This window comes from Fukomys damarensis, unplaced genomic scaffold (assembly GCF_012274545.1).
Source record: "Fukomys damarensis isolate Sample0158 unplaced genomic scaffold, DMR_v1.0_HiC HiC_scaffold_23, whole genome shotgun sequence".
Taxonomy (NCBI): Eukaryota; Metazoa; Chordata; class Mammalia; order Rodentia; family Bathyergidae; genus Fukomys; species Fukomys damarensis.
Window position 1 is genome coordinate 48697278 of NW_022900935.1, and position 15634 is coordinate 48712911.

Genomic DNA, 15634 nt, shown 5'->3' on the forward strand with positions numbered 1-15634 from the left:
TTGAGCTTGGGTTCTTGCACTTGCAAGGCAGGCCACCGAACCGGCCCCTCCTATTGCATTTTATATCTTCCACCTGGAGGTACTTTCCCTATGTATCTGCTGGGTTTTTATATAGGTTTGTGCTCACTGAGATAACATTATTTTTTCTCTTACTTTTGAGAGATTTTTTTGTTTGTTTTTGCTTGCTATGTATGTCTGGATTGGCTTTTTTCATTTAACACAATCGAGTAGAGTAGTTTATAATTTTTTAATTTTCTGGCTCCCATTGTTAGTATTAAGAAATCAGCTTTTATTTATTTACCTCTTGTTTCTTTATAGCTATCTGCTTTTTTCCTCCTGTGGCCGATTTAAAAATTTTTATCTGTGGTGGTCTGCAGTTTTTTTATTGTGTGTCCTTATTTCTTTTGCTTTTGATTAATTAGGCCTTTGGGATCTGTGAGTTGATGTATTTTACAAATTCTGAGTCGAGTAACTTAAATGTAATCACTTCTTTCTCCCTTCCCTCTCTTTCTTCCTTTTTTCTTTCTTTCTTCCCTTTTTTTTTAAGCAAGTTCTTGCTATATAGTTCAGACTGGCCTCAAGCTTATGACAATCCTCCCGCCTCAGCTGCTTGAGTGTCAGGATTACAGATGTGTGCCACCACACTGGGCTCTTTTTGTTTCTCTGTGCTCTTTTATGGATAATTTCTTCTTGCCTTTCAGTTTCCAAAGTATCTGTTTTGTTCTTTCTTATTGACTGTTAACCCCATTTAATTCTTAATTTTTCTTACTGCCGCTTAAAAGGTGTTCCTTGCAAGATAGTTTGAAGCTTTTTATTTTTTTAATACTTTTTTTTTTGCTTGTTGTTGTTTTGTGGTACTGGGTCTCATGCCTGTACCACTGAGCTATACTGTATCCCCAGCCTTCTTTTATTATTTTTTTAATGTATAATCATTTTAAAATCTGTATCTGATAATTCTGGTATCCTAAGTGTTTATGCATTTGTTTCTACTGTTTCTCAATTGTTGCTCATGACTGTATTTCTTTTAAGGTTTGTCTTGTATTTTGCCCCTCATAGTCCTTGAAAAATTATTTATAAGGTTTCTTCAAGGTCTAAGATGTGGGTGTTTTTCGAGGGAGAATTTTTCTTTTTCTTTTAGTGCCTAGGTATTTTACCTCTTTGATACTGATTCACTGAAATTGTGGTTCATTCTCATGTCTCTGTCTCTCCCCCTCTCTTGGTTTATTGTGTTTGTTCCCGCCATTGACAGATATTTATTTGGGTTGTCCAACATTTCTCAGGGGAAGGTCTGACCCAGAAACTGCCAAGCAAATTCCTTACAGCTCTTAGGATGTAGAATATTTTTCTTCTGGTTTGCTTTTTCCCTGAGAGTGTAGGCCAACTACATAGGAGGCCCTGCTGGAAGTGGGACTTGTTTCCTATTCCTGTTGAACCTGTACCCAGATTGTGCTTTGGCCTGTAACTACTTGGCACCATGGTGCCCTGGAAATGGAAATTTAGTATCTGCAGGTACTCTTAGGGCGAGATATGATTTTGGTGCTTTTACTTATCTCTTCCCCACCTCCCTTGTACTGGGGTTGGAACTCAGGGTCTTTGCATTGAGCTACATTCCTAGCCCTTTTGGTTTTTAAATTGAGACATGGTCTTTTGCTTAGTCACTAAATTGCCAGGGTGGGCTCAAACTTGGAATCCTCTTGCCTCAGCCTACTAGAGTGCTAGGATCATAACATATCCCTATTTTTCTTATGTTCCTAATTTCTCCCTACTTGATATTTTATCAAGTCTTTGGTCATTTTAATGGCCTTTTAAAATGTTTTCACTGCTTTATGTGGTGGCACCACACCTATAACCTCAGCACTTGGGAGGCTGAAGTAGAAGAATCACCAGGAATTCAAGGCCAGCTTGGGCTACATAGTGAGTTCAAGGCCAGTCTAAACTGCATACTGAGACCTGTCTCAAACAAAGCAAAGTTTTTCCTTTAAATTTATAGTTGCTTTCCAAAGGATGGTTGATTCACACATCCTAGCTTGCCATTTTTCCAGGCATGATTTGAAATCTTTTAGCCCTTGGCAGATATTTATTGAATATATGGCAGAATGATTATAGTTTTAGTATCTTTCCTTCAAAGATTCATTCACCCATATCTTGAGCATAGTTTGGTTAATGGGTATCACAAGTATTCTGGAGTCTGAATTTAAGCTGTTACATTTGGTGAGTAGGAAGTCGATTTTGAAGAGGTATTTATTCCTAGACTCAAGGACTAAATATCTTTGTCAGGATCAATTGGATTTTTTGTTTTGTTTTGTTTTGTTTTTGTTTTTGTTTTTGTTTTTTGAGACAGGGTCTCACTATGTAGTGAGACTGACCTGGAACTCACTGTGTAGCCCAGGCTGGTCTTGAACTCACAGTGATCCTCCTGGCTCAGCCTCCCGAGCGCTGGGATTACAGGTGTGCGTCACCACGCCCAGCTTTGATTATTTTATTTTTATTTTCTACAATGAAAATAAAAGTTAAGGTACTTCTTGATAAAAGGATACATACAGATTATAAAAATTTGAAATTTCAGTTGTAGTGGCACATGTCTATAAATCCCAGCATTCTGGGAGGCTGAGCCAGGAGGATCACAAGGTCAAGCCTACCCATGGCAACATAATGATTTAGTGAGATGCTGTCTCAAAATTTTAGAAAATGAGAAAGGACTGGGGTTGTAGCTCAGTGCGAAGGCCTAGAGTTTAATCCTCAGTACCCCCTCAGCAGTTCATTCATAAGTGGTAAAATAGAAAGTCCCCTGCAGAAGAACTAGTACTGAGGAGTATAGAGGTCAAGTATTTTTAGACCACCTTTTCTGGATATGTACATGGATGTGTGTATAATAGTCGTCTTCATTTGTTGTATTAATTTATTTAACCAATATCTAATCAACGTGTAGTCTATAGTGCTGTAATGAATGTCTTCATACATTCTTGCCTGCTTCATGCATTCTTTCTTTTAGATAAGTTCCTAAATTATTGCAGTCATCGCCTAAATTGCTGAAAGGTGACTAGCAGTTTGAAAGACCCAATTTCTGCATATACAGCCAATACTGAATTATATCATTTATAGTCTTTGGCGGTGAGAAAAATATCATTTTAATTTGTGTTTCTTCACCAGTGATATTAACATCTTTTTATGTTGAATGACTTTTTCAGTTTCATTTTTAATGCTTGTTCGGGTCCTTTGCCTGTTTCTCTGTTGAAATTACTGATGGAGAGGAGCACGTTATTAAATTGCTAACCCTTTGTCATTTATATTGTCAACAACATTTTTGCCTGTTTGTAATCTTGTCTTATAACTTTGTGTTCACTTTTACCAGTGAGAAGAAAATTTGAAGTAGTCAAATTTATCAGTAGTTTTTCTTTATGACTTTATGGGTTTTGTGCTATTCATAGATGTTTCTGTATGGTTTATATTTTTAATGTTATATTTAAAAAGCCCTTTACCACTTAAAGGGTGAAAAAGAATTTATGTTTTCTTACGATTTTTGTATAGCCCTACATTGTAGGACCTCTGTCTTTCCCTTTTTTCCCTAATAGCTTTAAAAATATTCTTCTATCTTTTCAATAAATTCCTGCTAATATTATTGTGCTCTAATCATGAATTATTTGTCCATACTATATGAATCTGCTTCTGAATTCTCTATTTTGTGCCACTGGTCAATATGTCCACTTCTATACTCATAATGTTTTAGTTAATGTAGCTTGTAGTATGTTTTGATTTCTAGTCAAATTTCCTTGATACTCTTTATCAAAAATTATCTGGCTAATTTTCATCATGTTTCCAAGTGAACCTCAAAATAAATTTGTTACATGCTGTAGCAGATTATACTTAATTATTTTAGTGTATGGGGGAGCTATTGATTTTTGTGTGCTTATTTTGTATTTGGCCATCTTACTGAACTTTCTTATTTGTTATAGTAATTTTTCAGTTGATTTGCTTGGGGTTTTTTATAAATGTTTATATCATCCAAAATGACACTTTAATTTGCTGTAACATTTATATTTCATATCTTGTAGGTTAACACATTGGCTAAATACTGTTGAATGTTTATGTTATCCCATCTAGTTTGTAACTTTAATGAGATCTGTAGTGTAACAACATTAATTATATTTTGTATTGGCTTTTGAAAAATTTCATTATTAGATTTGCTAATTATTAACCATTTTTTTACTCCTAGAATAAACCATACATAATTGTGGTGTATTCTTTTAGTATTCCTGTTTGTTTTGCTTGCATTTATTTTAGATTTTTTTGCTTATAAGGTGTAGCATAGTGAGAATAGAATAGAGGGTGCAATAAGCTCTGTGCAAAAGTCACAAGACAGTTGTCTCTTGGTTTTTTGATGATATTGGGAATTGAACCCAGGGCCTGTGCACTGAGCTACATCCCCAGCCCTTTTTTATTTTTTATTTTGAGACAGGATCTTGCCAGGTCCCTAAATTGCCAGGCTGGGCTGGATCTTGTAATCCTCTATTCTGTTTGTTTGGTTGATTTTTTGATTTTTTGTTTTGTTTTTGTTTTTTTTTGAGACAGGGTCTCACTATGTAGTTGAGACCGACCTGGAACTCACTGTGTAGCCCAGGCTGGTCTCGAACTCCCAGCGATCCTTCTGTCTCAGTCTCCCGAGTGCTGGGGTTACAGGTGTGCGCCATCACACCAGGTTGGGGCAGTTGTCTTAATTCTTCATTCACCGACAGCATGGAAATAGGATTGACTGTGTAGGATTGAGAATATTTTGAAGTTGATTAATGAACTCTACAAAGTAACCTGCAAATGCAGTTAGAGAAATACAGAATTGTTAAAATGTTATTGTGTAGAATTTGAGTAAACTATTAACTCAGGTTCCTAGAAGGGTAATAATCCAGGAATAATGTTGTTATGCTCTCTGTAATTGTTTTGAGAGAAAAAAAGTTTTTAACATTCACCTTATATTCTCTAGACTTTAACCTGTTGCATGTTTTGGCAATATCAGACTACCTTTCTCATGTAAATTTTGTGTGTTCATTGATGTTTTCCAGCGGCGAGTAGAGCAGCCCCTCTATGGTTTAGATGGCAGTGCTGTGAAGGAGGCTTCAGAGGAGCAATCTGCTCTACCAACCCTCATGTCAGTGATGCTAGCAAAACCTCGACTTGACACAGAGCAGTTAGCACAAAGGGGAGCTGGCCTCTGCTTCACTTTTGTGTCAGTAAGTACTGAGGCTGAACTTAAATGCTTTTCATTATCCTGGAGTTCTCTAATGAAGTTGGGTTACTTATTTTAGTAGAGTTGGCACTTTTTATTCTCTGTCTTCTAAAAAAGATGCTGTATTACACTTTTACTCATCACTCTTGAGTTAAGCTCTTGAGAGAGTATGCTTTGTCAAAGTCTCAGCACAGAACTGGAAGGAAAGTATAATATTAGATTGACAAATAAAGAGAATACAGATTGAACTCACTATGACCAAAATTTTTATATAATTAAAAATAGCCTCCAGGGCCAGGGATTTAGCTCAGTGATTCAGTCGCCTGCCTTCTCGCAAGCTCAAGGACCTGAGTTCAATCCCTGGTACCAAAAAAAAAAAAGTCTCCAAACCCCTCAATTAAATAAGCTAATTCAGTATAAAGTTAGTAGGTAGTTCAGTATGATTTTAGTAGGTAGGTATTCTACAGAAAGGTTACTAATCATTTTTCCCTGAATGATATGTGGACTGCCTACACACTTGCCTTCTTGGCGCTTTGAGGTGTTGCTATGGTTATTTTGCTAAGATTATTTGGCTATCTGTTTATTCCTTTCAATGTCTTTCTTTCTTTTGTTTCTTTGTTTGTTTTTTGAGACAGGGTCTCACTCTGTAGTTGAGACTGACCTGGAACTCACTATGTAGCCCAGGCTGGTCTCAAACTCACAGCGATCCTCCTGCCTCACCTTCCCAAGTGCTGGGGTTACAGGTGTGCACCACCACGCCCGGCTTTTTTTTTAAAACGGAGATGGGGTGGGCTGGGCATCTAACCCAGAGGTACTTTACAAGTGAGCAACATCTCTAGCCCTTATATTTTTTATTTTGGGAGAGTCACCCTAAGTCTCCCAGCCTGGCCTCAAATTTGAAATCCTACCTCAGCCTTCTGAGTAGCTGGAATTATAGATGTGTACCATTGTGCACAGTATTTGAATATTATACAGTCTTGACTCTGTTGTTTTCTTAACTCCATTTTAATTTGCCAAATTATAATGCATTTTGAATCAAATTTGTTGCTTTTCTTGGTTTCTGTGTCTGTTTTTTTTGCCACGGGTGGAATAAGAAGACATTCACTGCTCGTCATTCATAGTTAAAGTCACCAGTGATTGCATTTCCCCTCATCACTGCATTTTCTCCACTTACAATCTAATAATTTCCTGTGTTTGCCCTGTGGATTATTCCGAGTCATTCACCACTGTACACTGCATTTGAAATAGCAGTGAAAATGGTGGGTGGTATCTTAAGGAAATGAAATAAAAAGAATAAAATCATTAGGAAATCATGTGCGTTATGTGGAATATTTCTCATAGTTATTATAGTTTTATCTCTAGAAAGCAATGGAACTTTTTTAAAAAGTCTACAGAATTGTTTATTCATCAAAGGAATGGGAAAAGTTGTGTATGAAGATAGTATATAATTTTATCCTTGAGTCACAAAGAGAATTGACTGATAGAATATCGTGGCAGGGCCTTGACAGCAGTTGGTGACAATTTTTGTGAAAATGCAGTATTGCTTTAGAGCAGTGATGGCAAACCTTTTAGAAACCAATTGCCCAGACTACAAGCCAAAACCCACTTATTTATCACAAAATGCCAACACTGCGATTAAACCTGAATGCTGAAGTTTTAGTTTAGAAAAAACAACTGTTATGCAGTGCTTTGCTACTGGGGCGACTTGGCTTCTTTGCTAACAGAGAGGGTGCAGTATGCCCGCTGCAGCAAGCATGCCATAGGTTTCCAGCTTAGAGAATGTGTGCGTTTCATTGTTTTTATTACTCACTGATTTTCATTAAACCTGCATCTTAAGAGGGTTATTTCTCCTCCTGTTCTGTCATTGCCTTAGAATTGACCTCCTTTTCACTAGGGGGGAACCCTTTGGTTAGTCTTACTCTATACATATTTACCGAGTGCCCACTATGTGATGGGCATATAGTTAAATACAAAAGAATTTGATCAGTGGGAAATCTGTCCCCTAATGTAAAGTTTCTATAAAAGGTATGTCCTTCAGGCTATCAGAGGAGTTGTAGATACTCTAGGTAGATTGTTCTCACAGAGCAGAGGAGTAGCAGAGTGATCATGTATGAAGCAGGAATGTGAAAACAGTATGAAAACCAGAGGCCAAATTCTTTGATACCAGTCCGTTTTTGTTTTTCTCAGTAGTTCCATCCAGGACATAAGCTAGTAATATAAAAAAATTAGTAGAAGTGAAAACATTGACTCGAATATACAACAAATATTATCAATTAGTAGGTAGAGATAGTTACATAAAAAAGTGGGCAGAGGACAGCTTTATGGGGAAGAGAAAATCAAATGGCTAATAACATGGAAAAATGCTTAATGTGAGCCATAAAGAAACAAAATAAAAGAACTTTTCTGACCTATCATCGGCAAGGATTCATAAATTAGTTAATTTTTAGTATGGGTGATACAGACCTACATAACTTTACATTGACTGAAAATTAATCATTTGGAAAAATTGGTGATGTATCTCAATTGTAAGTTTATAGATGTATAAATTTTGTTCCCATAAAACTACAATGATGTTTGTTTAGTATAATTTATAACTGGAAAATACAGAAGCAGTTTTTCTCCACCTATGTTCCAAAGGATGTGTTTCATGTTGCTAAATCCAGGGTTCAGTTCTCAGAGCTCATCTAACACAGTTCATTAGCCAGAGTTGCTCATTGCCTTCTCCCAGCACACACTCTTCACATGGCTTCCACTCTTACAGTATTTTCTCACTTTCCCATTTCTAAATATTGACATGACCCAGGGCTCAAATCCCTTTATCTATCTTCATTTTCTACTTACTCTTGTCTCTGTTGTTAAAACCTATCAGTACATGTTCAGGGCTTCCACATTTATATCTGTAGTCAGATTTCTGGCCTGAGTTCCAGACTTGTATAGTCAGTTAATTGTAGTCCTCTCCTCTGTCTAACGAGCCTATCAGATTTAACCTGTCCAGTGCTGAACTCCTCATTCAGTTCTCCACGCTCAAAATCCTTTTCTCCCATACCCTCCCCATCCAATTTGTCAACTCTTTCCCTGTCTTTCACACTAAAAAGCCTAGAGTCATTGTCACCTCTTTTCTTTATATTATACCCTAATCCAAAGCCATCAGTAAATCTTTTTTTGTTTTCCCTTCAAGATATGTTCAGAATTCTACTGCTTATTCTTTTAATTTCTACTGCTCCAGTCTAAACCATTGTCTCTCACTGAGATTTTGGCTTCCTTACTGGATTCTTTTCTGCTTCTTTATTGTAACCTGTTCTTAACAGAGCATCATGATAATTGGGGGGGGGTTGAAACAGGATATCGCTGTTTAGTTCAGGCTGGCCTTGAACTCAATATGTAGCCCACTCTGGCCTCAAAAGGTTACCCTGCTGCCTTAGCCTCCTTAATGCTGGGATTATAGATATGTACCATCACGCCCAGCTCCATGTTAATATTGAAATGTAAGTCCAGTCATGCTCTTTGATCTCCTTTTATCACCAGGTTCCAGTCATACTAGACACCTTATTTCTTCAGCCGTGTGTTCACCTCAGTCCCTTTACACTTGCTGTGTGCTTCCTCCGTTCTCTTTGATTTCTGTTTAAATATACCCTATTAAAAGGTCTTCTTCGACTATACTAGATAAAATAGCAGTTCCTCCCTGTCTATCCCACATTTAGCTTTTATGCTCTGCTTTGTTTTTCTCTTTAGTTTTATCACCTACTGATGTGCTGTAATGTTTGTTTTTATCTGACTTCCCTCCACTGGGATGTAAGCTCCATCAGGTCAAGGACTTTGCTTTGTTCTGTATCTCCAGTGTCCAGAATGGGATTTTCTCGCTGTAATTATATGTTTCATGCATTGAAAAATGCATTCCTTTGGTCGGGCATGGTGGTACACCCTGTAATCCCAGCATTCTTGAGGCTGAGGCAAGACGATTGCTAAGAATTTGAGGCCAACCTGGACTACCTAACGAGACCCTGTCTCAAAAAAAATCATTCTTTTGAGGAGGGATTGATTAAATAAATTATAATACATTCATATGATGGAATGCTGTACAACTGACAAAGGAAATAACGATATATGCTAAAAATGAAAGATCTCTAAATATGTATTGATTAAAAATACCAAGTGGAGCTGAATGTGGTAGTGAATGCTGTAGTCCTAGCACTCAGGAAACTGAGGCATGAGGATCAAGAAAGAGTTCAAGGTCAGCCTGTGCTGCATAATGCTACCCTTGTCTCAAAAATGCCCTCCAAAAATGAACAACAGTGGGTGAACTGGTATGGTGGCTCATTCCTGTAATTCCAGCTACTTGAGAGGCAATCAGGAAGATCATAAATTTGATTGTATGCACATTTTAGTTTTCAGTTCTTCATTAAGAACCTTTAATTACACTACTAGTTAAAAGTTTGAAGCCAGCCTGGGCAGTTTAACAATACTGTCTTTTAACGGGGTGGGATGTAAGTAGCTTGGTGATAGAGTGCTTGCTGAGTGTGTGTTAGGTCCTGGTTTTGATCCCATGAAAATGGTTAGAGGGAGCAGCTGGCATAGCTGTTTGTTTGGCATAGTATTAATTTAATTGGGAGGCCGGGGGGGTCGGTGCTGGGAAGAAAAACCCAGGGCTTTATGTATGCTAGGCAAGCACTCTACTTTTGAGTCAGCTACATTCTCAGGCCAAGAGTCTGATCTTTTTCTATGTTTAAAATTACTTAATTTTGTTTTAATGTAGCAAATTTGTTTTTAAATCACAGGCATATAATTTTTAAACTGTGAAAATAGACATTTACTCTATATAGTCCACAAGAAATCGGGAAGAGGGAAATTCCTTGTATTTGTGAGACAGGATCTTGCTGTGTACAGGCTGTGAACAGCTTGTAGTTCAAGCTGGCCTTGCTTACAGTAATCCCCCTGCCTCAGCCCTCAGCCTCCTGAGTGCTAGGATTACAGTTGTATGTCACCATGCCTGGTTGACAGTTCATATTTTAGATTTTCTAGTGATACCATTTTAATTTTTAAAAACATGTCATCCATTTAATCTACTTTTCATTTTGTTTTTTTTTGTTATTGTTATTTGTTTTTTGAGATGGGATCTCCCTATGTAGCTCAGTAGCCTTGAACTCACTATGTAGTCCAGACTGACCTCAAACAGTACTCCTGGCAGAACTCCTGCCTCAGCCTCAAAAACCCTGCTGGGTTCACAGGCATGCACCACCATGCCTGGCCATTTAATATACTTTAAACAAGATTGATTTACTCCCCATTAAAGATAAATTTAACATACTCATAATGTTTACCCAGCCATTCATTCACATCTTTCAATTTTTAAATTATTGTTAACAGCATAAGTATGTGATACTTGGTTTGTTATTCTAACTATAACACTAGATTTTTCTCCTCTCTCTTGTTCTGAGACTTGTGCGCATGAAGGAGTGTTTTAAGTGTTTTGATTATTTCATTGTTGAGCATTGTCAAGCTGAATGTTACAGTGAACTAAGAAGAAAACAGAACACTGCCACCACCACCACCACCACCTCCTCCTCCTCCTCCTTTTTTTTTATTTTTGAGGCAAGGTCTTGCTATGTAGTTCAGGGTGGACTTGAACTCAATATGTAGCCCAGGCTGGCCTCAAACTTGTGATCCTCCTGCCTCAGGCTCCTGAGAGCTGGGATTACAGACATGGGCTACCATGCCTGGTTTAATTTTTTTTTTTATGCTGAAGTATTTAAAATACATTTCAGAATTCTTTTGGGGAGGGTACCAGAATCGTACTCAGAACCTTGTGCTTGTGAGGCAGGTGGTGACACCATTGAGCTAAATCCCTGGCACATTTCAAAATTTTTAACCTATCTAAATAATTTTAAGAGGCATTTCTCATAAAAGTATTAACGTTTTCCTAGATACCCACATTAGCACTCTTCATTGAAGTGTTACCTTCTATTTTAATGTAAGATAGAATTTTTCCTCATTTGTGCTTTTTAAGTTTTTTTGTGTGTTTTTTTTTGTTTTGTTTTGTTTTCTGATACTGGGGATCAAACTCAGGACCTTGCACTTGTAAGGCAGGCACAGTGCCACTAAGCTAAATCCCTAGCCCTCATCTGTGCTTTTTAAACTATACTGACAGTTTTGTTTATTTTATTTTATTTTATTTTATTTTATTTTATTTTATTTTATTTTATTTTATTTTGTTTTGTTTTATTTTTTGGTACTGGAGATCGAACTCAGGACCTTGCACTTGCGAGACAGGCTGTGGAACCACTGAGCTAAATCCCTGGCCCTACAGTTTTAGAATGTCAAGCTAAATGCCTAGTTTTTTCTTTTCTCATTAACAATTTTAATTTTAAATAAAATTTTAATTTTTAAACTAAGAAATTCAGTTAATACTAGCTTTATCAAATGGTGACAGATAACTTTCACTTCTTTGATTGTCCTTGTAGCCTCTTAGATTTTTATTGTTGATTTTTTTGTACTCAGATCTTTTATTTGCTAAGCATGCACTATACCACTGAGCTATACTCCTAGCAGTAGCGTAATAAGACTTACAGTAGTAAATATAAATCATTCTTTTGTGCTCATTTGGTCTGAGATTTATTTATCCTTTCATCAGTTGATAGCCATTTGAGTTATTTCTACTTTTTTGCTGTTAGGAATAATGCTATTGTAAACTAATGTGCAAGTTTTTATATACATATTTTTCTCCCTTGTTTTGTTTGTGTTTGTTACTGAGACAGGGTTTCACTTTGTAGTCCAAGCTGGTCTTCAGTTCTTTTTTTTGGTACCCGGGATTGAACTTGGGTCCTTGTGTTTGCAATGCAGGCAGTGGAACCACTGAGCTAAATCCCTAGCCCCTTGGTCTTCAATTCTTGATCTGCCTACCTCAGCCTCCTGAGTATTGTGATTACTGTCATGTGCCACCATGCCTGGCCACATGGGCTTTTTTCCCTTCTTCTCCTCTTCCTCCTCCTCCTCTTCTTCCCCCTCCCCAACTCTCCCCCCACTTCCTTGTTACTAGAGGTTAAACCCAGTGCCTTTATACGGAGTCACATTCTCAAGCCTTTTATATTTTTAAATTTTGAGACAGGGTCTTGCCCAGGATGTATGAAACTTGAAATCCTCTTTCCTCAGCTTCCCTGGGGGCCAGGATTGTATATATGCATGTGTCACTGTTTCGGAGTTTGGAGTGCTGGATTCTCCTTCTAGTGGTGGTTTTTAGATTCTTTCTGTCCTAAACAAAGAATTGGTCAAGCAGTGGCAAAAAGTGGCAAAGTTTTACATTTATTAAAGGTATGAAAAGAAACATGTTCCCCCCAAACAGAAACATGTTCCGCATAGTAAGATTGGGCCACCTCAAAGTAGGGAAAAAGTAAACTCTATGGGGTGAGAATGGACCACTGTGAAAGAGAGCACAATGGCCACAAGCAAAATGGCAGTCTTTTGTGTCCCCCACTCCTCAAGCTGACATCAGGGTCTGCCAGCGATGGCGGACCTTTTAGAGCTGTCAGTGGCATAGCCTGCTGTGGCGTACGTGCCGTAGGTCCCACCACTGTCAGGCCATCCTGGGAAAACCTCTAGATCTATCAAGAAGAACTGAAGGTAGCGCACTCTGATGGGTTCCAAGTGCAAAGTGTTGGGAAATATTCTTCATCTGTGTCCTGGAGCTCTGTGGTTGACAAGTCACATTCACTCTTGGGCCAGTTACTGTACCTCAGCCTCCTGTCTCCCCACTATGCACAGCCACCATGTTTTTATTTCTTTTGGATATACACTAAAGATTGAAATTCCACGGTTATGTGGTAGCTGTTTTTAGGGACTACCAAACTGTGCCTGTAGCACCTGCCCCACTTTGCATCCCACTAGTGGAATATTCCAGTTTCTTCATATCCTCACTGTTACCGTCCTATTTCTTGTCTGTGTTTTGATCTTAGTTATCCAAGTGGGTGTAAAGTGTAATCTCATTATGATTTTGATTTGCATTTCTCAAATAACTATTGATGTTGAATATTTCATTTGCCTATTGACCATTTGTGTATTATTGGAGAAATGTCTGTTCATATTTATTACTGCCCATTTTTAAATCTGATTCTCTGTTGTGTTGTGAGGGTTCTTTATATAGTCTGATTAAAAAACTCTTACAAAATATATAACTTAAATTACTTTATAGTACATACAAAATATATTGAAATCTGAAGAGAACGTATGATAATGGAGGAATTAGACTTAATTTAAAACTACAGTGGCCCTGGTGGCTATGTTGGCTAATAATGACTTTGGCAGAGTGGCGGCTCTCACTGTTTTCTAGTTTTCAACTTCTAATGTTTAATATAGGGCCAGGCACAAAGGACCACAGTTAATATTCAGTGAATAAAATTAGCATTTTTTATACCTTGGACTCAGGTTGCCATGTTAGGTCCTCATTTTTTTCCCCTGGTAATCAGGAATTGAACTCAGGACCTGGCGCAGGCTGAGCTACATCCCCAGCCCTAGGTTCTCATATCTGTGTAGTACATTTTGAAAGCATTGTTTTCATTTGGATTTGTTGTTTCCAAACTGACTCACTTCCTCAGTTAGCTTTTGCATTTTTACTTATCACTGGGATACTTATGTATGTATTTTTACAGAAAGCTTTAATTTAGAAGCATACTATTAAATTACATACTAATACTCTGTTTGTTAGAAGAAAATATAGAACCAGAAATGAGCACCTGTAGAAGACAATATTATCACAGGCCATCTAACAAAATCTGGAAAATTTTGGAGCATGATAGTACACACCTGTAATCTCTAGCACTTGTGAGGCTGAGGCAGGAGGATTGTTGTGATTTTGGACCAGCCTGGGTCATATAGTGAGTTCAAGGCCAACATAAGTGACATAGTAAGACCCTGTCTCAAACAAAACAAAATCCCCTAAAAGAAATTCATAAAAGCTTCAGTCAGTCATTTGACCCTGGTTCACTTTTACTAAAAATACAGTTCAAACAGTCATAAGTGTTTAGAAATAATAAAGAGATGGAAAGGATTGTAAGAACAATCTAATAACTGAAGGAGACCACATCTTTGTATCAGGCTTGTAATGATGACTCTTAACTAGTAAGAAAAGTTTAGATTTCTTTTTTTCTTTTAATCACAGATCTGGCTTTTGGTCATAGCTCTGCTATTTAGTGGCTGCATGAGTTGTTTAATGGCCTCTTTGAAACTAGTTCCTCTGTTTTAACTTTCTAGAACTCATCAGTCTTATCTCCTCCAGTAGTGCCTTCATTCATATTCTCTACCTGGAATGGCTCCCATCATCGTCTGTTTTGACTGATTACCTTCAATTCTTAAGCTTCTTCAAGGTTCACCCGAGTCTAGGTTATATTATATCCTTTGTTGTGTGCTCTACAAGTACTTTTCCTAATTGTACCTTTGCATTTATTGTGATTATACATTCAACAATGTCTTTCAACAAATATTTGTTGGGTGCTTAATAAATCTTGTCTTGATTTTTAAATTTCATTAAGGTAAAATTGTGGTTTGTATTTATCTTCCATGGCTGTGTGCCCCTAGCATCTAAAAGTTTTTGGATATAGAGCCTGGCATAGTGATGCGTGCATGTAATCCCAGCACTTGGGAGGCTGAGGCAGAATTGCTGTAAGTTTGAGGCCACTCTGGGCTACATAATGAGTTCAAGGCCAGCCTGAACTACATAACGCAGTCTCAAAAAGCAAAACAAAACCAATAATAATAAAAAACGTAGGTAGTACTTAATAAGTATTTATTGACTAAAGACCTAAAGATGTGGAGTTAATAATTCTGCCTACCTTACAAGGCTATACGGATCTTTCAGTCGTCACACACATGAACTCTTTAGCTTGCACACAGTGTGTGTTGTAACAGTCTATTCTGGTCGTGAGAACACTTATTGTAGACACAGACAGCTCCCACTTCTAGTTACCCCACTTACTATTTCTGTGTAGGAGCTTAATGTCTCTGATTTATATTTTATCCAAAAAATAATAATAATCAGCTTAAAGGATTTTATAAGGATTACAAGTGACAATGACATTGAAGCATTTAGCTTATAGTGATTCCTCAGTAGATGATGATTTTGCCATTGTTAATATGCTACTTAGTAGAAATAATTATCAAGACCCAGGGATGGTGGTACATGTCTGTAATCTCAGCACTCAGGAGACTGAGACAAGAGGGTTGCTGCAAATTCAAGGCCATCCTGGGCTGCATGGTGAGTTCAAGGCCAGCCTGAACTGCATAGTGAGACCTTGTTAAAAAAATAATAATAATCAAAGAAATGTAAAGAAAGTATCAAAAATTCACATTTTTTTCTTTTCTTTTTTTTTCTTTTTTTTTTTTTTTTTTTTTTTTTTTTTTTTTTTTTTTTTTTTTTTTTTTTTTTTTTTC

The 15634-nt window shown here is 37.3% G+C and overlaps 1 protein-coding gene across 3 annotated transcripts in view; it reads left to right on the top strand.

Annotated features, from left to right (window-relative positions):
• The window catches only part of Tlk2 (tousled like kinase 2), a 127085-nt gene that overhangs the window by 56890 nt on the left and 54561 nt on the right, over window positions 1-15634 (top strand). For all 3 annotated transcript variants that reach the window (XM_010637499.3, XM_010637497.3, XM_010637498.3), the window contains one exon: window positions 5055-5222. In XM_010637499.3, the coding sequence (XP_010635801.1) occupies window positions 5055-5222 (168 nt within the window). The remainder of the gene's footprint in view (window positions 1-5054; window positions 5223-15634) is intronic.